The 26184-nt window shown below is 37.2% G+C and overlaps 1 protein-coding gene across 2 annotated transcripts; it reads right to left on the reverse strand.

The window, feature by feature from the left end:
• Nucleotides 1-9201: 9201 nt before the first annotated feature.
• Nucleotides 9202-21641, reverse strand: LOC113533139 (nucleolar protein 9). Of its 2 annotated transcripts, XM_026925043.3 has the most exons (13): nucleotides 21503-21641; nucleotides 18657-18958; nucleotides 18206-18442; nucleotides 17832-18053; nucleotides 17232-17339; nucleotides 16882-17023; nucleotides 15703-15895; nucleotides 15441-15581; nucleotides 14426-14545; nucleotides 12915-13124; nucleotides 12719-12824; nucleotides 10471-10638; nucleotides 9202-9847 (listed from the first exon to the last, which is right to left on the reverse strand). In XM_026925043.3, the coding sequence occupies exons 2-12, from the start codon at nucleotides 18871-18873 to the stop codon at nucleotides 10484-10486; spliced, it is 1851 nt and encodes a 616-aa protein (XP_026780844.3). In that variant the 5' UTR covers nucleotides 18874-18958; nucleotides 21503-21641; the 3' UTR covers nucleotides 9202-9847; nucleotides 10471-10483. The 2 variants fall into 2 exon arrangements, with proteins under 2 accessions (XP_026780844.3, XP_053083700.1); XM_053227725.1 differs by lacking the exon at nucleotides 9202-9847 and having other exon boundaries at nucleotides 9894-10638.
• Nucleotides 21642-26184: the final 4543 nt, after the last annotated feature.

Raw genomic sequence — 26184 nt, forward strand, 5'->3', positions numbered from 1 at the left:
ATAATGCACTAATCAGTATGAAAATTGGTTGTTTGATTTTTTTTGTTTGAGTTACATGCTAGACTTAATACTAGCTTCGTTGAAAGATTAGCTATGTTCACTCACCAAAGGCACCAATAATCTCTGCTACTTCCTTTCAAGCTTTATTTCTCTCCATAATGTCTCTATACACATTTAACATTAGGTCTTATATGACAAGATAAGATGAAACCACGGTTATAAGTTTTCCTTACATTTTTTGCCCAGCAAACAGTAAATGGGAACTAAGTGCATGCAGGAGTTGTGAACTGAAGAAATTGTGGCCCCCACGCACCATAGGATTGGTTCAAGGAATCATTCAAGCCGATCGTTTGGATTCGTCGCTTTACTATGTCGAAACTAATTTGCATAGAATTTAGAAAATCTCATTGGTCACCTGTCACTTGCTAGCATGAACGTAAGGTGATGGTTTTGGCTTTCTTTATTAGACCCTTTGTTCTAGGGTTCACTGTAGAATCTTAAAAGGTTCCCCTAGTGGGACAAACTGAAGATTTATTAAGGGCGCCATGGAACTTTTTCTCTCTAAGATTGCTTGTCATGTATTCATGTTCAAAATGTTAACAAGATAACAATCTTTCAACTGACAATTAAAGCACAATAGAGTTAGGATTAAAGTTTTAGGAGAGTTTTTAGTTTTAGGATAAGGATGAGTTACAAGACGCTCCACTGTCTCACAAAGGCTACATAAAGATTAAGGAAACTGCATTTGCCATCCTTAATCCTTGTTGATTTTTATACTTTGGAGCTGATAATACCCAAAATGCAGTAGGGTTTAGTGGCTAATTCTCTTAGCTTTAAGCTATTTGTGTAGAACTGTAGTAAGGTTCAAGCTGCTCCACGAGATGGGTTAGAATTTCACTTAGATGAGGTTTGGGGTTGTGGTAATCTTAGAAACCAGAGATTCTGAAAATCTTACACAACCTTTAGTTGAGGTTCTGGGACGAAACCGTTCATGAGAGTGGCCAAAAACCACAAGTCCACTCCACAGAGTCACATTTCTCTCTCTGTTCAGTGAGAATGCTCAGTGCTGTAAACAAGATCTTCATTGCAGAGTCCTCACTGGTGTCTGCTCCCACTACCATGATTTCTCCAAAGTATCCCCAATGTTTCCAAATTTCGTGAAACATAGCTGAGATTTCAACCAACACTTGGCATGAGTATTGTTGTACAGTAACTATTAAATTTAAAATAAGAATTTGTAAATGTAGAACTCTACAAGGGACTGTCCAAAGTGTATAGTGTATAGTATTTGAATATGAACTTTGTATATTTGAGTTATATACACATCACATTAAATAAAGATTTTTTTTCCTCTGATGTATTTAGGAAATTTATATTTTGAAATTACAGGTCACGGTTTTGAGATTTAAAAAATCAGATCCCTAAATACAAATCTCAACAATACAGGTTTTATGTAAAGTACACCAAACGTGAAGCATCCGGGATTTCCAGGGAAAAGTACATGTTTTCAGAGTGATCAAGCACAATTTTAATGTTCTACACAAATAGCTAGTTTTCTACAGTGACATTAAACACTCACACTTAGTATATTCCCAGTGTAGCTATTTAGCTCATGTTCTAGCCAGTTAAGCTATGCCAACATTATCTTGTTAAGCTATGCCAACATTACCAGCCAAAGTTAGTTGCTTAATAGGAATTTAGCTATTTTAGTAGAAAATAAAAACATTAGATGCATGTACCTCGTTACGGTTTCTATGTTGCGTTTTGTTTCCATGTCTCTTCACTTCACTTCACTTCATGGATGTGAGCGTGACAGATGACTGTGATTGGATAAATGCTGAGTTTGACCATTCTGAAAGTGTCTACTTTGGCCTAATTTACATAAAAATTTGTATTTTGGGGATTTTTTTTTTAGATTTGTATTTGTGGTTTTAATTTTTTTTTAATCTCAAAAGCATAAAATGTAATTTTGAATGATATGTTTTAAAGGCAAACGAATCCCTAGCAAGTTTAAACCAAGCTTCATAAAAGTCCAAGCTCCATAAAAGTCCAAGCTCCATAAAAGTCCAAGCTCCATAAAAGTCCTTGTATAGAAGTCAATTAAAGTGTAAAACTGTACCTAGTGATTTCAAATAAAATGTCTGATGCAGAATCAAATGTAATTATCAAATGTTTATAAATTATTAAATGTCATCTATAAAATGTTTGTATTCCCTATATACATAAGAGCACCTAAACTTGTCTTAGCTTCAACCTTTAAACTTCAGGTCCTTTCACATTGTGACTTCCTTTCCTGAACCTGGCTCATTGCCAAATGAGACTCTTATTGGACATAATGGCATGGCTGACAACAGCTATTGTATTTGCAATGTGGAAATGGTTGTAAAAACACTTGTATCCTGCTCTGTGCTTCTCTAGGGTGCTACTGACTTGTATCTCATATGTCCTCTGGATGTGTTCCTTTTTCAGTTAAAGTCATGACGCAATGACAAAATAAAGCATGAGTCTATTCCCATCCAGATGTAACGGACAATTAAATAAGCAGAACAATATTACACAACATTTGTTAACAGTATGGATGCAGAGCACAGTTTGCTGTCTGCTTTGCTTTGATTGCCATCATTAATCATGAAGTAACGTCCAGATCGCTGTCTTTTTGTGTCGTCTGTTCATCAGCATGATAAAGTCACATAGTATCACGTGGTATCAGATGTTGGTATTGAGTAAATGAACACAATATTGGAACCTGATACTGGTATTGGAATATTCAAAGCTGTATTTATCTATTAAATATGAGAGTGAAAATTTATCCATCCTTCTGGTGATTTTTTTTTGCACAAAGCCCCCTTTCAGGAAAAAATACACCTTTTCCATCTATGTTCTACCTTTCACCTCATCACCTTAGCGAGCTCATGTGAGGGGCACAAAGTTCAGACCTGCCAGACTCAATAAAGCGTGAGTGTGAGTAGGTCCTGAAGCCGCCTGAGGCCACGGGACGCCGGGCCGGGCCACAACCTCGCGCTTCCACGGCTATGATTCTCGTCATTGCTGAATGCAACATGGCACCGCTTGTGCCATTACCTCACAGAGGCATGGGCGGATCAAAGCCAGGCGCTTCAGCTGCGGATATGGGCCAAGGAGAAGTAAATTAGATTTAAAGGAATGAGACAGGGTCTTAGGTTGACAGAGGGTGGAGGCAAAATGGGTTTTAATTTAGAAAACAAATTGGTAACCGATTTATTACGCAACACAATCCAGACCGAGGAGGCTCCAATGCTTATGGCTTTTTCTGCATGCGAGATCTCTCGAGGCATATTAGTGCTAGTGACCTTTGGCACGGCAGTGGATTAATCTGTACCTCGGCACTCTATTTAAGTAAAGTGCGTTCTAGAACAACCTGTTTCTTGTTTAGTCTTGAATGAGATTCTGCAAGGTTTCGCAGTCATTCACATAAGAATGGTTGGCTCAAGGTCAACTTGAAAGAGATAGGTTTGGCTAAATGAGTATGCTGGAATCTTGGAGATTCACACAAAAGCAAAGGCAATAACCATACATCAGCCATGATTATTAGTAGATATTAGTGGTCTGTGTGTGCGTCTGTGTGTGTGCGTGTGTGTGTGTGTGTGTGTGTGTGTGTGTGTGAGCATCAGCGCGAGAAACGAGGTGAAATCTGGAGAAACGTGACCTGGGTTTGCTCCGGACGGCCCCTCTCTTTGGGCGAACCCCTAAAATTCATCAAATTGGATCAAGATGACATCAATAATAGACTCAAGCTGGAGCACAGAGAGGACCAAATGATCCATACACTGTTTTTTTTCCCCCTCAACAGCACATTTCAACTACGGTCACCATCACGTTTATGACATCAAAAGATTCATCACAGATGTCAACACATTGACGGCCTACAGGACCGTTTCATCTTATTTCAGGTCTTTATCGCATTAAGCCCAGCTCCCATAATGCTTTTAAATTCTATTAATGAGTCACCCTGCTCTCCTGAACAGTATCGCAATCTGAAACTATTAACCATTGCCAGTCACAGTGGACAAATCCAAAGCAAATGCATGCAATGATCCTGACTAACAATCAGTAAATAGGAAATATGAGGCATAATTCAAGACTGGTGAATTATGGCACACCACATACCTTATCTAGCGTGTACTTCTGCCTATCATATCTAGCTATGAGGACTATTGTGACCTCGCCATTGTGTTACCAAGGTTGCTAATCAAATTTCCATTTTTCCCCCCCCCCAGTTGGAGAGCGTGAAGGCTCATGATAAAATCCACGCCTGCCCTGTACTGCCCGCTGAACACCCTTTTTCTCCTCTTCTGGGCGATGAGGTCAGCTCGTGTGCAATTCCTGAGATGAAAGACAATCCTCGTGTTTTGATTTGGCGAAAGTGAGGGAAAATCAGCTCTAGGTAGGCCCCCGCTAACCACCATATGGGGCAAAACTGTGTGAAATGATGGCGATGTTTATCAGGAACCGAGGGTCCGCTCTCTTAAACGGCAGACGTTGAGCTGTTTTAATTTCAGAACCGTTGATAGATTAAGCTATATATACTCGAGATCTGTTTTTTTTCTTATCCTAAAGTATTTACAGAACATCTAATCCATCAGTCAAATCCAACATCTCTTTTTGACACCACATGAACATACACTGATGTGAAAAAACCTCAGGACAAACCACATCCACACCTTCATCCATCAGTTATCAGATCCATCCAACATGAGACGTGGACGCCCGGGCCTCCATTCTATTCATGCCTCCATCGTTAGAATAACAGCCGTATCCTTCCATTGTAAGCGAGTGCCAAAAACCTCACACGCGGGCGACCCTCAGTGCGCAGCCTGAACGCATGGATTTCCTACATGCTACGTCTTTTTAGGCACTTCGTCCGTTTTCGGCCTTCCATAAACCCTGAGCAGCTCTTAGTGCTGCTCTTACAGGAAACAGGCTTCGGATACAGGCCATATGCTAAGGTCCTAATGGATGGACTGTTGTATTTGGCAGCATGGGCCTCACGGATTCTGTCAGCGCCAGGAGTTGCTCTGAGTTTTAATGCTTTTTTTTTTTTTTAACACTTATAGCACTTCCGTCCTTTTAAACATAGTAGTATATATAGTAGGCCTATGTGTTCATAATGTACTCATAGGGACTATTTTATTTGAGGAAGACCGTCCTATTTGTCAACCTTCAACCTAAAAAGTAGGTTTGGGTATGATAATATGACAAAAAAAATATCATGATTCTCAAAGGTATTTCTACGATACATGATATGCATCATGATATATAGGTTTGGTCACAAACTGCCAGCAATAAAGTGGTGTAAAAAAAAAAAAATCTGGTCAATGATTCTTTATTTAGTGCCTACAAAACGAACTGTATTTTTACTTTTTAAATTAAAAAATTATATTAAAAAAATTAACACTGAAAAGGAGAATTTTTTTTTGTAAACATCTGTAAAAATTAAAGTGAAAATTATAGGAAAAAAAAAAATATATATATATATATATATATATATATATATCTCACAATATTTCAGAAAAGCATACTGTGATATTTATCTGATATCGAATAATAGTCATATCACCCAGCCATACTAAGAGTCTGACTTACCAATCAGTTGTCAAGCTTGCAATTTGTAATAAATTTAAAAAATTATTTATAACAAATTGTAATAAAAAAACTGTTTGTCATATTAAATTAATGAAAAAAAACTTTTTCCTACTTTTGTACCAGTGGAAAAATTCATAAGTAAACTCCACATGTACTCGAACATCTGTTTCATATTAGAACAGGGATAGAACAACATTTAACCACACAATTTCAGCACTAAATTTCTCCGAAAGACCAATCTTATCCTTCTCTCAACTCATCCCGTCAAAGGCACCTTCCTAATAATCGTCACATACAGAATGTATTTGTTCTGTTTGTTTTTCTTGCGCCTATCTCGGCCTTCACCGTGCATGTGGGCGTTTGGACAACTGATTTCAACCCATCTCCTATTGAGTCCTTCTCCGCTGTCTGGAGTGGAAAAACACCTCACACAGAGACAGATAGCCGATTCCAGCTCACTCCGAACCCCCCCCACACACATCCCCACACACCCCTCTCTCTTTACAACTGAGCTAATTACTGCACGGCAGCATGAAAAGGAGATCGGGCTAATTGGTGATGAGGGATCCATTTAAGCATCTCTCAGTCCTGTGCCTAATTAGAAGAGAAAAGTTAAAACAGCCGGTCAAACTGTACGGCTCTCTGAAATCTGAGACTGAACGGAGTGTGTGTGAGCGGCTGTGTGTGGAGGAAGGCGCAGGCTCGAAATGGATTGGTCTTAAAAAGCAATAAACAAACATAGAAACGTGGTGTAGGATAATAATGACGTTTTAAAGAAAAATTCTAACACTGTATCCTAAAAAGGAAAGGTTTACAGTGACACAATACTCTTCACCAGTACTATTATTAATTCCATCTTACAGAGCTCTAATCTAATCTAAAGATCCGATCTTATAAGTCGCCTGTGACTAATTTACTGCTCTGCGCTAGTTTGAGTGTTGTGCTTGTGACACGCTGCAAAGACTTGCTCATCTTCAAACGATTTCCCAGAAGTGGGGTAATATCTATATTTTTATATATCGCTGGAAACTCACAGCACACATTCAAGTCCAATCTAACATCATAATCATGCCACCTCTGTGTCATGCGTAAAAATGCAGGCTACTCTCTTAAAAATAAGGGTTCAAGAAAAGGTTCTTCTCATAGTAGGGCCTTTTTTTGTTGTTATTGCCATAATAAACAAATCATATTCCACCAGAAAGATTCTTCTACATGATGGTAACATTTACGGTGGGGGGAAACATTTACTGGGTTCTCTGAAGCCACAACAAAAATTCACAAAAAAAAAAATTGTGAATCAAAAAAAAAAAAGTTTTTCTATGGTTCTTCTATCTCAACTTTATTTTAAAAAGGTTTTTGAATGTAATGGTTAAGCCAGAATCTTGATTAATTAATATTAATTATTAAAGCTAGAAGATTATTATTAATCAGTCACCACCACATAGTGCCAACACTACAAACAAGAAAATCCTAGCAGGGAGAAAAAGAAATTTTAACCACAAAACCCCTGGTGTATGTCAGTGGAAGAGAGAGCTAATTTTTCTTTTTTTTTTTTTTTTAAGATTCGCACAAAGCAACAGTAAGAAAAGAGTGAGGCAGACATCCGGCGTGATCACAATACAGGGAGGAGAAATAAGTATTCGGACTTCGCACTTTTGTTTTTGTTATTTAATATACTTCGTCATATATCTACTTCAAATTTACACATATAATGTGTAAATAGGAAAAAATTCATAAGCCTAAAGATATTTTAAAAAAAGACAGGGAGAAAAGTATTCAGATACTATACTAAAAATATATATAAATGTAAAGTTTACATAAAAACATATCAAGTTCCAGATATAAATGCTGCCAAAAAAAAAAAACTTCTCAAGCAAATTGCACCAGATGTCATTACAAAAGAGATTCGGTAAAACTGGTTTAATAAAATGCAGATGGAAAGTTCATGCAACCACAATTACAGGTGCAGCATGCATGATTTCACAACATGATCTCAAACTAATGATAAGGAAGGTAAGAGAGAAGTCATCAGTCAATTGAAAAGAGTTGCAGGACGACCTGAAAGCAGCAGGAACAAGTTCCACAATGGACAATAAACTCTTTAGTAATAGAACTCTTTGGCAATAATTGGAGCAAGAAGGGGTGTGGATGACACTTATGATCAAAATCTCGACACATTTCCCATTGTAAATGTATAATTTGCTAAATCATTGAACATATAAATTGAACATGTAATTTGTATACCGTATTTACTGCACATTAAATTAAATGCAATGAAATAAATAAACAGCAGCTGCTTTTGAAACAATGTGCTGTGCTTTTCTGGAATTGGAATAAAATGTTGAAATGCAATTTCTTCCTCTTCACGTCTGAGATAACTACAGAATTTCAAATGTGAACTTTTTTTGTTACTTTTGGTTGAGATTCATGAAAAATAGAAACACATTTCAGTTGTCATAGTTTTCAGAAGGGTTTTCCCAGGCCACCACACAGTCATCAGAGATGAATATAGCAACAAGAGGAATAAAACAGTCCCAGGTTTATGAAACCTCACTAATATTCAGCGTATCACTCTGAAGGGCAGCTTTGTGATGGTTTACGTTTCCCAAAAATGGAACAATTCCGACACACGGAACTGAAACCGTCATCAAATGCTTTTTATGTTAATATCTCAGAACAATGTTAATAGAAGAAGCAACAAAGCTATGCACCAGAACAATGCACTATCAGCTAGTTCTGCTCTGTGAATGTGTGTGAGACAGAGAGAGCTACCCAGCTGGAATAACTCCACTGAAGGACCTCCTAACTGATAAGTGTCCACAGCTGCAGGACCGGAGCAGATGGGCAGCTCCAGAGCTGATCCGCAGGTCCACAATTAGCTGCGCTATCCATCAACGGATCACTAATGAGGAGGGAGGTTATGGAGGCTCACAGCCCCCCAGGAAATCCCCAACATTCAGGGTCCTGCGGGAGAATCAAGCCTGATGACTGTCACCGGCTCACAGAAGAAAGGGTCCCTGAAGTTTGACACTTACAACGCTGTAATGAGTTTATCCGTGAAAAGAACGGACTACTCCGAAATGAGAACCGGAAACATTCTCTTAAAGGTCCTAAACGTTTGTTCTGATGCCTAGCCTTCAATAGCATTATTAAATATGACCTTTTTCATTACAGGATCAATAAACGATCTAAAGGATCTATTTATTTACACTGATTTTCCCCAAAACATTGTGACACCAAAAGCTACATTAAATGGTAGTGTGCGCATCACATTGACCACTCTCTCTATCATTTAAGATGAACTTAGAAATGGGAAAGTGGGCCTGGATCCTGGATCGTTTGTTTCAGTAGGCATCCAGCAAAGGTTTTATTAGAAAACATTGTGGCTCAATGCATCAGTAAAGTGTCTGTTTTTTTTTTTTTTTTTTTACTCAGTTAATGCAAAATGTTTCTGTTATACTGTTTCATTTTATGGATTTAAAAAAATAAACGATTCTATTAGTAATTAAATGACTCAAGGGAATAAAGTGAGTTTTTTTATATATTACATTTTATTATCATTTACCCACTATTGGCGACTAAGGACAAAAATTAAATTCTGTCAAATCCCTCATTTATTCATTGTTCACTCTCAGGCTATAATTGAATACTTTATTATAGGTGAGAACACTTGCATGGTGAAAAAGAATCAAAAAGTAATTTCACAAAGCAATTTGTGAGAAATTATATGCAAGAAATGCTATCAATAATAATAACCCAGCCAGAAGAAATCTCGCCTCTAATCGGTGCACGACTGTTTCGCACCACTACATAAAACTCTTATTGTTCTTTAATGGACCACACTGAATCTCCTACACCTCTGCAGATGAGTGATGTAAAGGAGCTCTAGACAAAACCACAGTGGCCTTTTAATTTAACTCATTTGCACACCGGCTGACGTTAATGGCCGTTAGTGAGAGTTGTTTGACGTTCCCAGGCTCTCGTGTGAAGCGTTCTATCAGGCTGGTGTTGACTCGGTCAGGGGATTCTCGCAGCTGAATGTCACATCGCCCCTGTGATCAGGCTCGCAGTCTTCTCCCTTCTCTCCCACTCAGATAGTGAGAAAGACAGAGTGCAGGAGAAGTCACAGCTGCACTCTGCTCACTCTTGCTCTCCTTCTTTCACTCGTTTTCTGGTTGTGAGATATTCATCACTCATGACACCTCCACCATCAGCACCATAAATGCTTGTTACAGGTCAAAGGAAGAAATAAATAAAGATATACATATCAGTATATCAATGTCTGATGCTTTATGTTTTGGAATTTCACAAAGTACAAGTTTCACAAATGTATAATTTACATACAAAAGATTTATTTCTGCTTAAGGCCTCATGAAATAATAATGCAGTTATACAATAGAAATATCATCATTAATTAGGCTTCAATACACTTTTCCAATCAAGTCCACTGATACAGCAAAAACTGCTTATTAAATGATAAAATCTATCCTTTATTTATTTTTTTAATTTCAGATTTGACATCACTGTTAAATATGGCACTTCTCTTGTGGTGACTCTTTGTTGCCAAACCTAAATATTTCATAAACATTGTGTTATCATGAAAATTCTTCATGTATCATGACATTGTAGATGAGAGTGCAACTGCAAAGAATAGAAAAATGCAGAATTTTATTTGTACTCGTCACCTACACTGAAAAAGCTCAAGAGTTAACTTCTGACCAAATCAAATACCAGAGGATTAACTGTAACTCTGTAGGAGCTGTGTTAACAGTGTAGGATTTCAGTCCACAGGAGGTGATTTAACACTTGTTTAAGCCCTGCAAAAAAAAAAAAAAAAAAAAAAAGTACCAGTTCAAAGAAGTTACTCCAGAATGTCACTGAACATCTTTCTCTTCTTCGATTGTCCCGTCTGAAGCTCCATCCAGGCACCGCGTCTCTTCTGGAAGTGTGTGAGGCCAAATTTCGCCCAGACGTGGCGTGCAAACTGATCCGAGCGCAGCTGAGCCTCACTGGGGACTGAGAGAAAACATGCACACCGATTATTACAGTTTATTTGCTTAACTATACTGCATTAAACATATATATGATGCTGCTTTTTATTTACTTAAAGCTTGGATTGCACTGTAATATTTATCACGATCATGGCAGACATCTTCTTATAGGTTCACACCAAGATAAGAATTAAAGTACAACAGTGTAGATAAGCCAATTAACTGGAAAAGCTGAGCGTGAAGGGAAAAATTCATTTCACTTCTTTCAGTTCATTCACCAAATGCAAAGGAAAACTGCTCTCAGCCTTAAAACATGCAGGTTGTGCACTAGAAATAATGTCACTGTGCTCAGGAGAGTTGAGTGCAAAAGTTTGCACCCCCTTAGAACAACATCAAGCAGATGAGTATTGAATAAATCACTTGAGAGTATGCTGTTATAGGAAAATAATCAGTGATGGAGTGGTGTGATGTGGGCTGACACAAAGCGTACTTACTCTTACCACCTCAAAGTTGATTATTTGCCTAAAACAATGTCTTTTACTCCTCTTATACCACAGCAATTTGCCAAATGTTAGAATTTTGAATTCATTAATGAACCACACTTTCATTTTTTTCATTTTTATCTGTTTACAGTTACAGTCAATGTTTGCAAAACAAGTTAATTCCTGTTATCTCAGTCTATCTGTACCTCAGTCAAAGGTATTTATGCTCTGAGTAAGGAATAAAACACGACAGGAATGGTGTGACGCTGCCCGATGCAGAGGGACTGTTACTGTTACAGTCGCAAAAAAAAAAAAAATTATATATGTGACAGCAATGTTTTATTCTTCTTATATGACAGAAAATTGCAAACTTTTTTTTTAATTAAAGAGTGACATGTCATGCTTTTTAACCATTAATAGTTACATTTAATGTTGTGGAACATCCAAGAGTCAAGACAGTTCTTGTTATCACTTACATTATAGCAGCTATAAACTGTTGTTCCCTTACCAGCCTTTCTTTTTCTCTCTTGAAGTTAAGACAAAAAATGCAGTCTGTAGCTGATCACTGCAATCTCAGATGAAAACCAACACATTTCTAGGTGTGTATGCAATCTCTAAAGTCACCCCTTTTTTTTTTTTTTTTTTTATAAACATGACATGCTTTTGGCACGATTATGAGACTGGTCAAAAGTGTGAAATGTCTCATGGATAGATTTTGCCAGATTCCTTTATCTCTCTCTTTTCACTGTAAAAACTGAGTTAGTGTTGAACATGTGAAAGATAACAGCCAAGCATGTACCAATATGCATATACAGGCCATGTAACACCAGTTTTCCAGCGGGAAGAGGATGGGTGCATGTAGAGATATTGCATATTCATGTAAACTGGTGAAAGAAACAGAAATGCAACTGCCATAATTTTACTCGTATTTTACTCTTCACAGGCTGTGTCGCTAAAGTTCACTAAAGTTGTTAGGCTTCCCAAATTGCTAGGCTTCTCCTGCTTGAAAAATTAATATGACAACCACCAAAAATCCAGTAACTGTTGACCCCTCCTTGGGATTATGTTAAAATAAATAAAAAAAATAAATAAATTTTGGTTCATCCACTAATCAGAGTATTTACTGTAATACTTGTAGTAATTGTTACTCCATCATTTTTTTTAAATTTATTTTTTAAGTACATCATTTTAATAATCTGGGTCTGGGATATTATGCGCCATCTTCTAGTGTATCTTTGTTTTTTTTTATGGCCCATGATAACTTTATGAAAACCTGTACACTTTCCGAAAATTGCTATTGTAACTCTAAGAATGAATCTTGTAACATTTGTAACCCGAAAAAAAAAAATGATGATGAGGGTTAAGTTTAGGTGAAGCTGTGTGTTTTTTTGCATTTTTCTTCACACTGTTCTGTCGTTTATAAAATTCAATATAGAAAAAAAATCTTTAAAACGAGTTTCAGGTGATTTTAAATGACTGTAGATGACGTTATGACATGCAACACAAATTTAGAAGGACAACTGTTGAGTTAGAAGAGATTAGACTTTTTTTTTTTTTTACAGCTCTGGTGAGCAGCACATGTGTAAGTAGCTACACTCTCTTAGCGATCTTTGGTTAGCTCACCCAGCTGCTCTGCTATGCTCTGCCTCTGACTGATGGTGGCGCTGCTCCACACGGCCTCCAGCAGACGACTGCCGTATTTGGAGCAGGCCAGCTGAGTATAGAGTCCCTGCGTAAGTGAGACAGAAATGAGAGACAGGTTGAAATCAGTGACAACACTGTGGTGATCATCAGAGTCCCTTCTCTTCTTCTGTCTCACCTCAAGCTTCCTCAGGATCTTTCCCTTGCCTTTGTCACTGGAGAGCGTGACGAGGGCCTGGAGGGCATGGCTGCCCGTCTGCTCCGTGCCCAGGCGCAGCAGCTCTTCTCTGCTCAGGCTGTGCAGGCTGTTCATCAGGATGGAGCGGTCTTTAAAGCGGGCCAGTGCTTGGACCAGGCGCGAGCCGTGGTAGCAGATCGAGAGAGGGCGCTGCAGAGGAAAAACACCGTCCTATCACACCATCCTAATCTCAAGGCCAGCTGCTGAAAAACAGGTGCATGTCTGCAAACACACTGTTCCAGCAACATGGTGCTTCAACAAAACACAGGCAACAATTACATTCTACTCAAATCTGTGAACGGAGATGATGAGAGTCTGTACACCACAAAGTAAGTTCTTCTAAAAATAACAAGGCCAACAACAATCGTGATGATGACCTGCAGTTATATGGCCCTTTTTTAAAAGACATAAAACACAACGAGGAGTGATGTTATAGGAAAATAATCACCTTCCCCCTTGTTGATGAAGTGTTTTATTCATCTGACGCATTTACATCATTTTTATTAATTAAAGAACGATTTACTTTTTATCCGTTTATAGTCACATTTAACGTTATGGAACGTCTGTGAAACAATTCCTTTCTTTTTTCTCTCTCATGAAGTTAATAAGACAAAAAAAGCAGCTCATCATGTTGCAGAGAAAAAAGTACAGAAAGTACAAATCCCTTCATCTTGAAGACTTTCCTGTGTCAGAAAACCTAATAACAGCTTCACCACTGACTTTTACAAAGAGCTGACACTGGAGACTCCTTCCATAAATGTTAAATAAAGGTCTCCCCTGAGAAAACATCACCATACCATGTGGAGCGTAATGGTGCTGGGGTATAAAACACAGTAAAACACAGATTAAACAAGGATGTAGGCAAAGATAAGGAACGCAAAATCTGTGAACATAGACTACAGGTCTAAAACTTGTTTTTATTTTCATGATAGACAAAAGAACCTCTGAAAACATTGGCCATGTTTTCAGATCATTTCTGCAGTCTCTTTTTGTATAATTTCTATGTTCAGAGACAGACATTATGTACAAGCTGTTTTCAACTAGTTAAAATATTTACCAAAAATATAGAGAACAATTATGCACATACAGTTATATGTTTTTAATTATCCAAGTATATTTTACAGTATAATGAAAATCATCATAAAACCTTACAGAAAATATAATACAAAACCTTACTCAGGTAATACTTACAATTCAAGAAATTCTTGACTCTGAATATGCACTTTTCATATGATGTGTTCATTTTTGTTTTTGGTTTTTTTTGTATGTATCATGCTGACTGTAATATAAAACAAAACTGCACTTGCTTTCATAACTGTTTCCTGGAAGTGAACTCTCACTTTTGGACCCAACTGCTCCTACAGTCAGGGTCTTTTTTTTTTATCCAGTGTTTGACATTTGTGTCAGGTTCTTAACAAAGCTGTTTGAGGCGTGTGAGGTGCGTGTGTTACCTGAGGAACAGCGTCGCCCTCTGCTGCCTCTGTGTTATAGTACACCTCATATGTCAGTAAGGACAGGAAGAGAGGGAGACAGGAGAGGTGCCTTGTGGAGGGCTCACTGCAGTGAAAAGCCTGTGAGGAAATCCAGTTAAAGCTGTTTAATGCAGGAAAACAGGTATTTTAACTTTACTAAACACCACAGCCACAGTGTGGTCCATGATTTAGTAGAATGGTCTCTTAATATAATATTAAAATTTGCCTTGTTCAGAAAGCCAGTGCCTTAATATAAAAAAAAGTAAATAATAGCTAAATACACACACACATACATAAATAAATATCAGGTCATTCAAATTTTTGCTAATAGTTATAGAAATATAAATAAAATAATATAATTCATATACAAAATAGTAATAATAATAATTAAAAGTATTTTAACAAAATTTGAAAATAATAGTATACATATTATTTGAATAATAATAATAATAATAATGTCACTTAAAATTTTAGTTGATTACACAAATATAAACAAATAAAATAAACAATATCACTTATATACAAGTTTTAAAGTTTTTAATTTTTTTTTAATTATATTTTAAGTCGTATTAAATAACTTGCCTGAAATGGCGCTTTCATGAAAAAGGTCATCAGACAACAGAAAAAACAGACAAGTCCCTACAAATTTTATGAATATGCAAATTGGGAACACCCCCAGCCCCCAGCTCCGCCCCCTTCACTGTGGTAAAACTTGTATTAAAACCTAATCGGCTATTATATTTTATGATGCTATAAAATGCACATATACATGTTCAAAACAAAATCAGATTTTTCACTGATATTTCTTTTTAAGCTTGTGCACTTAAATTAATTTTACTGAAAGGATTTAATCATACAACATGTTTTATTAAGTTTAGGCTTGAAGTAAAATAAATGGCAAATATATACTGGAAATAAAATGTAAACATTTAAATAGTCTTAAAAGCCTGTATGCTATGAGGTCTTCTGGAGAGACATAGTAACAGAGTTTCACCTCTAGGAGGCGCTGCAGCATGTCAGCCTGCCTCTCCTCTCTGTGCACGCAGCTCTCCACCAGCTGCACTATGACCCCCATGTGACCCGCCGCCAGGATCGCCTCGAACCCAGGCGCCAACTCGTCAAACACCTTCAGAAACTACGAGAGAAACAGACAGAGGTTTAAGAAAGCACCGAAGAGCATTAGAAGAGACTTGATGATAAAGATAATGCTGGTTTATCATGCTGATGTGCTTTGTGTAGAAATCTGAATTACACACCACTTTGTAATTGACCGAGGCTGCTATAAAGGACTGGATGGTGTAGTTCGCAAACGGATGAAGCGCCAGAGGCATGAGCTGGTTCTTCAGGTGGTTCTTGTAGGTGTCTCGAAGCAAAACTTTATGGGAGAACTGGAACACTGTCTGGATGAGCCGACTGCATGACTGGTCCTTCAGAAACACCAAGAGGGGGCTGTGAAAAGAGAGAAAGAGAGAGAGAGAAGGGAAAGGCAGAGACAGAACGATACAGGACAATGTTTAGATGGATGTGAGATACGGAATCTTTTTATTCATATCCATCCACCTGTCCAATCATCCATCCATCTATAGTCTCATCTCTCTTCCTAAACCCATCTATCCGTAAGTAGTGTCCATCCACCTATCCTATCAATCCCTTATGTCCTTAATATCCATCCCTCACATTGATCCATCTACTAATCCTACCCATCTGACCCATTTTAACTTTCTTCTATCAATGTGTACAATACATTCATCCATCAACCCATATGTCCTCCATTCATCCATCCATCCACTGTATTCTTCCATCTGTCAATCACATTGCTGTTTCCCAATCCATTCATATGTCCTAACCATCCATCCATATGATCATCCAACCAGTTATCAACCCCACCTATTCATCACTCACATCAATCCATCTATTAAACTTATCCATCCACCTGACCCATTTTCCTTCTATCCATATTTACCCTTTCCCCTTTCTATCCATAAGTACAGTCCACCTATCCATCTGTTCCATGTCCTTTGCATCCCTCCATCCATCTAGCCTATATGTCCCATCTTTCCATCCATCTGTCCAATATATCCCATCCATCATTCCATCCACCTATATGTCCCATCCATCTATCCAATATATCCCATCCATCCAATCCATCCATCCATCTGTCCCATCCAAATGTCAACTGTATCCATTCATCCATCCTATATTCAATCCCCACCATTCATCTATATATCCCATCCATCTATATGTCCCATCCAGTCATCCATCCATATGTCCAATCCATCCATCAACAGCATCCATCCATTTTTCACATCAATCCATCTATTAATCCTATCCATCCATCCTAGTGTTATTTTCCATCTACCCATTACACCATTATTTTATCCATCCACCCACATCTCCCCCATCCATCCATCCATCCATTCATCCATCATCCTGACCTGACTCCAGGAGCTGAGCTCAGAGATGTTAGGTATTCCATGATGCCCTTGTTTAGTTTTTTAACTAGAATGGGTCTCTTCCTGTGGCAGATGGTCAGTAGGGTCTGGAGCACGGCGCTGGCAGTGGGATTGGTGGCACAGACTATGACAGCGAGGAACGAACAGAAAAAAAACGAGTGTGAGTTCTCTTCTACATTCTGTCTACTTTAGTTAAATAAAAAACCTTGTAAATGGTAGGATAATGAACTGATTTTGTGACATTTGTAAAGATTATGACTCAGAATGTAGGGTCACTTTTCTTTTTTTTTTTTTTTTTTTTTTTTTAATATGATAACTTCTATGGCACTCACCATTAACATTTTCCATCATAGACTCTGAAAGGTACTTGAGCTCCCACCAGAATGATGCTGGTGCTTCAAAGTCGGTCAGCTCAGGTTCCGCTTTCTTCTGCTTTTTAGCTATTACAGAAAAAAAAAATCACATACATTCTCCCATCTTCCATTTTTAATTACATTTTTTAGATCAGTGCTCTGTATAATAGCTAATTCACTAACGCTGATCCAATCATGGCATAAGACTCAAGGAAAATCTGACCTTTTGTATAAATCTGACCTTGGACTTGGTACACGGTCAATATCACAAATTTTCAATAATAGTGCAGAATCTTGAATATTCAAGATATTGTACATTTCCTTTTGATTTAATTTTTTACAGTTCTAAAGGTTTGTTTATTTCCAATTTTAGATAATAAAAAAAGATTTTCAATGTGGTCTCAGATTTTTGTACCCTACTGTATCTCTAATAAAGAGTGCAACCAACAAATATTAAAACTGATACTAAACTATGAATTGGTCAATTCTACAGATAAAAGGACCAATTCATACAGAAATAAATCTGTAGTACACAATAATGATGGTTGTACTTATATGTGAGAGACTCGTTTCTCCCACCTGGATGTGCACCAGACTGCTCTTGCGCCGAACATCCCGCGAGCACGTGTATAAGCGTTCGAAGCACATGAGATCCGTGAGGGTCTTTGATGAAGTCTACGATATTCTCTCTCACCACTCGGCACAGAGTTAGCACCTGATCCTCGAGCATCCCGCAGTTCTCGGCCTCTGGTTCTTCTTGTTCATTTCCAGAGCTGCTCTTCTCTTCAGAGTGGATGTCCTCTACAGGGAAAGGCAAAGTCCATCAGTCTGATCTTGGTAAGCACAGGATAGTGAATAATCGGTGTCATACAGATAAAAATCACCTCATAACGCTCACTGTTATCACTCACTGTTATCAATCATAGATTCATTATTGATTGTGTTATTCATACCTGTCCACTTGGCCATCTGTTTGATGGCACTTTCTATCACATGACCCCCACATCTGTCACATGACACAGTTTTAAACTCTGATCCCGTTTCTCCACCCAGTTCAGCCAGGACCTCTGCCACCTGTTCGAGGCTGGCCAATGACAGAAGCTTCTGGAGAGCCAGACTGCCCGTCATATCCGTGGTGACGAGGCCAGCTTGTCCCTTCACCTCTGAGAGAACGTTTTCAACAAAGAGAGCTGGGGGAAAGAAACAGCCATTTTTTTAAATGTGTGGGTGAAATTATAATGTACAGTTTCAGGCCTGTGAATGGTCTTAGTTTTTAGTTTATCATAAATCAAGAAGCAAGATCTGGAATGAAGTACAGCAGGCTGAAACTGATCCAAGAGCATTTCTTACTATAACAGTGCCTGTAGGGTAAGACATGACCTTGGCCTCTGTTTAATCTCTTACCTCGCTCCTCATCGTCTGTGAATCCTTCGCTCAGTCTCTCACTCACACGACGAAAATAGCCCACAGTCATCGCATCCAGACGCTTCCTCTTCCCTCCTTCCTCACCACGGCTGCTGTTTCCTCCTCCTCCTTTACTCTGATCAGGCTTCTTTTTCATCCTCTTCTGCCCTTGTTCACCAAAATGCTTCTGATCTTTTGCTCCCATCTTCTCCACCATCTCTCTCTTATCAGTGTATCACAGTAAGCAAACAAAATGTGCTCAGCATTCAGTCACACTTCAAGTTTCCTCTAGTTCTCTGTATCTGAAAGATGAATGCAAGCAATATTAATAGCGAGTGAAAGCAATCGCACTATTACATTAATTCCCTTTAAAGGTCAAATCCACATATCAGTGTTTATAACCAACATGTGACTTTCAGCTGTGCAAGAGACTTATTTCGTGTTGAAATTCTGAGATGACTTTTTGGTTAAAATTTCTTTCATTTACATGTTGGTATGTTTTCACTTTGGCTAACTGTTCGACTACCTGCTCCTACTGGTTCCAGTGGGATTAAGCCCTCGCTTCATCTCTTAACTACAGAAAGCAAAGCAGCAGAACTTTAATTCTTTAGTTTGTCCAGTTCTCTCATCACTTCATCTGTATACTCCAAACAGATCAGCTTCCAAAGCTTCAACTTTCATGCGAATACAGCCGTCATCACAATCAGGCTCGTCATCTCGTAGATCGCTAGAGTCGAGCCTCTGCCACAACTCAGTGCACCTGCATCGTATAGCTGCATTGCATTCTGGGACTTTGTTCCAATGTCTCCACTACTCCTACACTGGATTTCTCATTATGCTGAACATCGCTAGAAAATGGTGGGTGAGAAAAGAAGCGCTTCCTTTTTTTTTTTTTTTTTAAAAAAAGCTATCCCTAATGTTTGAGATTGCTGATTTTTTTTCCTCCTATTAAATGCCTAGCAATAACAATGTCCTCCTGGGACAAAACAATATCTTCTCACAGGAATAATGAAAATACAGCAACAATCATAAAATTATCACCAGCATCACTAAACACATCATAAGTAAGTCAGTGTAAAACTGTTTAATATGTTCAGGTTGGAGTTTCCTATAATATATAACACTTTGGATGACCTTGCTGGTGTGATGTAGTAAATGACAAAGGTGCTTTATTTTGTTGGAAACAATTTCTGTGATAATCAGTGAAAATGTCAATCAGCAGATTAAATATTTTGATGACTCAAAGTACAGTTGGGGGCATAAGTTTCCATACGCCTTGCAGAATCTGCAAAATGTTAATTAAAAAAAAAAAGAAGGATCATAAAAATTGCATTTTGTTTTATTTAGTACTGCCCTGAATACACGATTTCACGTAAGAGATGTTTACATATAGCCCACAACACAAAATAATAACTTTAAGATAATAAGAATTTAAACAAATAAACCAGTTCAAAAGTTTACATATGCTTGATTCTTAATACTGCGTGGTGTTACCCGGATGATCATTGATTTGTTTTTATGTTTAACTGTTACAAAAGCTGCAAACATTCATTAATTCTCAAGGAGCCAATGTGATGCATTAAGAGCCAGGGGGGTGTAAACTTTTGAACAGGATGATCGGTGTAAATTGTTATTATTTTGTCTTCTGGGAAACAAGTAAATATTTTAGGTAGCTTCTGAAGGGCAGTACTAAATGAAAAAAATAAGATCTTTGAACAAAATAGTAACAATTTACACCAATCATCCTGTTCAAAAGTTTACACCCCCCAGCTCTTAATGTATCTTAATGTTGCCTTCTTGAGAATCGGTGAATGTTTGCGCCTTTTGTAATCGTTGTGTACGAGTTCCTCACTTGTTCTCAGTGTGAAAAGATGGATCTCACATCATATAGCCGCTGTTGGAAAGGGGTCAAATATGCAGAAGATGCTGGAAAAGCAGAAAATGTGCAGGACCTGGAGGATTTTTCTGAAGAACAGTGGGCAGTTTACCGCTCAGGACAAACAAGGGACTCATGCACAACTATCATAAAACATAAAAACAGTCGTTGATCATTCAGGTAACACACACAGCATTAAGAATCAAGCGTATGTAAACTGGTTCATGTGTGTAAATTCAAAGATCTTATTTTTTTCATTTAGTACTGCCCCTCAGAAGCTAGACAAAATATTTACATGTTTCCCAGAAGACCAAATAATAACAATTTACACTGATCATCCTGTTCAAAAGTTTACACCCCCCGGCTCTTAATGTATCACATTGGCTCCTTGAGAATCAGTGAATGTTTGCAGCTTTTGTAATAGTTAAACATAAAAACAGTCGTTGATCATGCAGGTAACACACACAGTATTAAGAATCAAGCGTATGTAAACTTTTGAACTGGTTCATTTATGTAAATTCAGTTATTATTGTGTGTGTATGTATATACTTACATTTTGCAGATTTTGCAAGGTGTATGTAAACTTATGACCCCAACTGTATCACACACTGACCAAATCTACTTTCTTTACATCATTTCTCCTGTAAACATCTTGACTCAAATTCCAAAGTGCAAAGTTTCATAAATTAACAAACATAAAACGTTTTGTGTATCTTTACTCAACAACTTCTCAAAAGTGAAAAGACGTTAGCAAGAACATACATTATTTTATTTTTTCCCCAAAATATGTATGTGTAACTTATTAAACTAACTGTTAAGTATAGAACCAGTCGCATCAGAGAAGCTGTAGTTGTCTTAAACTTCTGTCAGTAATCAAACCAAAGCAAAACTTTAGTATTCGTAATCTTTAGCAGATTAATTACAGTATATTATGTACAAAAAGCTATTAAAATAATCACAGAATCCTCACTTGAATGTTTTGTATCCCTGCGAGGCTCATCTCACATGGTCAGTGGAGAAAACGTTGTCGCAGGGTGATGACGACACGTAGCTAGCGACGCCGAAGCTAAACGTCATTACAGGACTAAACTGTCAAATATTGTTGTTTTTTTAAATGAATTTTGGGTGTTTGAAACGTGTCTAGCACTAAATACATACAATTTGTTTCCCCCTTTTTTTTAAAAACATAACTTTAAATCCAAAGTTTGAATGTAATGAATCAGTTTACCATAACCCCAATACAAATGTGTATAGTCCATTCAGTTGTATAAAAAATGCAATTAATTAACATTAAAATTAAATTGATAGATATTACTTGTATGATATAACAACATAATGAGTCTGTAGTAGTCATTAACATAATCATTACATCATAATACAGTCCAAAAGCCACGAGTACTTATTATTATGGCTACAACGGGAGCAAGAGTGCACAACTGGAGTACAACCACTAGAGGGAGCCCTCATCTTTTCTTCATACTTCTTGTCAAAGTAAGAATATTTGTTTTGTGGATTATAGCTTTGGGGGCATTAGTGGTTAGTGGTGGTTTAGTGGTTAGCTCGTTTGCCCTGCACGTTCGTGGTTGGAGTCTGAATCCCATGTCCGTCTGTGTGCGCAGAGCTTGCATGTTCTCCCCCTGGTCCCCCTGGCATCTCCAAAGACATGCACTGTAGGCTGATTGGTATTTCCCAATTGCCCATAGTGTATGATTGTGCCCTGTGATGGGCTATGATACTGTCCAGGGTGTCCCCCAAGTCCCCTGGGATAGGCTCCAGGCTACCCCGTGACCCTGTGTAGGATAAGCGGCACAGAAAATGGATGGATGGATCATAGCAGGCAGTTAAAACACACCTCTGCCTCCTGGGCATCTCCTGAGACTACTTTTTTTTTGTTGTTGTTGATGTTTTTTTAAAAATAAAATTTCCTCTCCAGTAATGACCAAACTTAAGCTTTGTCTGACCTTGTCTGTGGTTCATACAAAGACGCTGTTTATCATTCATTTCCAGCAGCCCTGTCTAGCTGCGATCTCATCAAGGTAGGGTGAATCTAGACATCTCTATAATGTCGGCCAAAAGTTTCTTTGCACTGGGTCACTGGGTGATCCTATCTGCTTCCAACAGCTTGAGCAGCCATTTCCTACACCAGCCAAAGAGTGCTCGCTAATAAGTGTCAAAGACAATTATTTTAAATACAGGAGTACCACAGGGAACAATATTATCACCCTTATTATTCTCATTGTACACAAACGAATTTAAAATTCAAGATCCACATTTTAGTTTACTGAAATATGCAGATGATACGGCACTTGTTGGCCTTTTGTATAAAGGTGGAACTGGAAGAAATGAAATGTATTATAGTTATATAAATTCCCTCCAGAACTGGTGTCAATTGAGTGCACTTGAGATAAATGTGAATAAAACTAAGGAGTTAGTGATTAGTAGAAATAAAAGTGAAGTTCCTGAACAATTACAACCTTTGATACTCAATGGACACCGAGTGGAAATGGTTACTAGTTTTAAATATTTGGGAACATTTATAGATAATCACCTGACTTTTGATGAAAATGTTGACTATATTTTTAAAAAGCCAATGCAGAGGTTGCATCTTATAAGAAGGCTGAAACATTTTGGTGTGAGCAAGCATATTTTAGAGATGGTTTATAAGAGTCTCATGGAGAGTATTATGTCTTTCAATATGGTTATGTGGTATGGAAATGTGAGTGCTAAAGCAAAGCAAAAATTGTTCAGGGTGGTTAATATAGCTAATGCGATTGTAGGAAAGACTCAAAAACAATTAAATGATATTTATACAGCTAAAGTTAAACAAAAAGCTTTAGTTATTATAGAGGATTCACTACACCCTTTGCACTGTCAGTTTCAGTTGTTGCCATCAGGGCGACGTTTTAGACAACCTCGGGCAAGTAAAAATGTGTATCAGATGTCATTTGTGCCAACTGCAGTTAGAATTTTAAATGCTGAGACATGAATATTAATATGTATGCAGATATATGTACATGTGGGAATGTATATATGTGTATGCTAAAGTGAAATGTTGAGTTAATTGTATTTTACCTTTTAGAGTTGTTATGTAAGTGTCTTTTATTATATTGGTCTTGTTATAATGTGTTGTGAAGCCAAAGACAAATTTCCATTTGTGGACAATAAAGGAAAGTAAGTAAGTAAGTAAGTAAATATTTTTTTCTTTATAAATTCTGGACAACAGGAAACACCAATTTTTAATCATCACACTTTCAAGCACATCTCCTCTCCTAACCTTTGTGCAGCTTCCATATTTGCAATCATGTTACCAGTTTTATGCCTGCAGTGTGATGATCATTAGTCAGAAGGACGCTTCTCGTTTTTTGACCTAAAGCTTACTATATGATGATGGCCAGGCAAGCCTTACTCAAGTGCTACATTATTTAAAAGGTAGGGCAATTCATTATTCATTAGAATATGCTTGCACATATCACAAATAGTCTCTTTTTTTTTGCAACAATGACTTGTTATTAGTGCTGCATCTCACATAAAGATCTGCTATATCACTTCTACTTTCTTACGATTTCCTTATAACCTCAGAGTGCTCTTTATATTCATTTCCTCTTCTCTCTTCCTGTGTTCTTGGCCTATTTGGGTTATCCTGTTCCTCCTTTCTTAATCTCAGGAAAAATGTGAAATTCTGTAGATTGTCTTTCTAATTCTTGCTTGTGGAATGTGCTTAATAAAGCCACATTTGAGTGACAGTCGTAATTGCATTGTAAGTATTATGTTGTAGCAGTGTTATTACAGTACCCATGAACTGTGACACAACATAATGAAAATATAATGAAGGCTGCTGGGTTTTGCAGGTGAAAAAAACAGAAGCAAGTGCGACAGTCATAGTCTCCAGATGAACTGTGGCTGGTTGTTCAAGATGCTCAGTAAAACTTACCAGCTACTTTCCTTATAAAACTGTACAAATTGTACCTGAGACTAGTGGGTTTTTTAAAGCAAAGAAGCAAGGGGTTGTGACACCACATATTAACTTTGTTTAGTTTATTACTGTTTATTTATTTATTACTCTTTATAGTATTTTTTATGTATAAACATTTAATTTGATTATTTTTGAAGGCATCTTTGGTATACAGCATTTCTTTGCATGTGCCTAAGACTTTTGCACAGTACATATACGTGTATTTATAATTAATCAAATAATACGTGACAGCTGACACATAGACGATCTAGAAAAAAATAGGCACATCGCTGTGAACTAATCTGTGGTGATTAATTGGCTATGATGACAGTTGTCATTGGTAATACAAGTGTGAAAAGTGCAGAGCTGGGAACTTGTCATCTCTTCACCCTGAATCCAGAAATGCCTGTTTTTGTGCAATAAAAGGGACAAATTGCCTAAATAGCAGAATTGACCTGCAGTAAGAATGTGGAAATACCAGTGAATTGAGTATTTCATTCATTCATCTGACCCAAGCACAGAAAACCTTTCCACTTTATATGTAATGTTAATAGCACTTATAATAGATATCATCTTTAAAATGAAAGATACAGCATTGAAATGACTCTCGCACCTACTGTACAGAAGTACCTTATAGAACTGAATAAACATTTACAATCTTTACGATCTACAGTATTGAATGAACTCCTATTGTTGAACATTAGTGTTGCACTCTTCCAGTATTGAATTAAAGGAATACTCCAGCGTTTTTCAGCCTAATCTCTATCTACCAAATCTGTACTACATAGTACTATTACTCGGACATGAAGGAGTTTTCCTGTACTGAGAAAAGAATGGACAGCCTTTTCAATCAAAACTTATAAAGGGCAGTTGTTTAAACACATACTTAGTAAAACGCTTTCATAAATTCTTCGGTTGAAGGTATTTACACGCTAAGTGAGGAATAAACCACAACAGGGTTTCCAATTATTTTTCAATAACAGCACCTCCCAATGTATTTTATTCCTTTTATACTACAGCTATTTGACAGTGTTTGCGATATTTAATTTTTAAATGACTTGAATGACACATTATTCTTTTTAACCATTTTTAGATACATTTAATGTTGTGGAATTTAATAAGTAAAAAAAAGACAGCTTGTTATATTACTGAGAAACCAGTGTGCGTAAAGTTCTCTGACCTGAAGACTTTTATTTAGCGGAAAAATTACTGACCGTTATAAACCGCTGACACTGGAGACTCCTTCCATAAATGTGTAATAAACATCTCCTTACAGAAAGCTTAACCATATCAATGATTTTATGTTTCTTTGTCTTTGTTGAAAAGCATAGTTATTAATCTGTTTATTATTGTCTGTCATGCAAGTCCCTGTGAATGAGCTACACTGAAGAAAAAAAAAAAAGTTGTAAATTTACAGTATTTATTTAGCAGTAAAATACTGTTTTATAATTTTACAGGATTGTATTGTAAAGGCAGTTACAGCAGTGCATTGGTGGGATAATGTTTTTGGAAGGGGTGAGAATGGTTAAAAGAAAAAAAAAAAATTCCTTGTGTTGACCTGAGTTTAACATTATATATATATATATATATATATATATATATATATATATATATATATATATATATATAAATAAAAATTTGGTGGTAGAGACAGTTGACTCAGTTCCAGTGGCTCAGTGGTTAAGGTTTTGAGTTACAAA

This window comes from Pangasianodon hypophthalmus, chromosome 21, assembly GCF_027358585.1.
Source record: "Pangasianodon hypophthalmus isolate fPanHyp1 chromosome 21, fPanHyp1.pri, whole genome shotgun sequence".
Lineage (NCBI taxonomy): Eukaryota > Metazoa > Chordata > Actinopteri > Siluriformes > Pangasiidae > Pangasianodon > Pangasianodon hypophthalmus.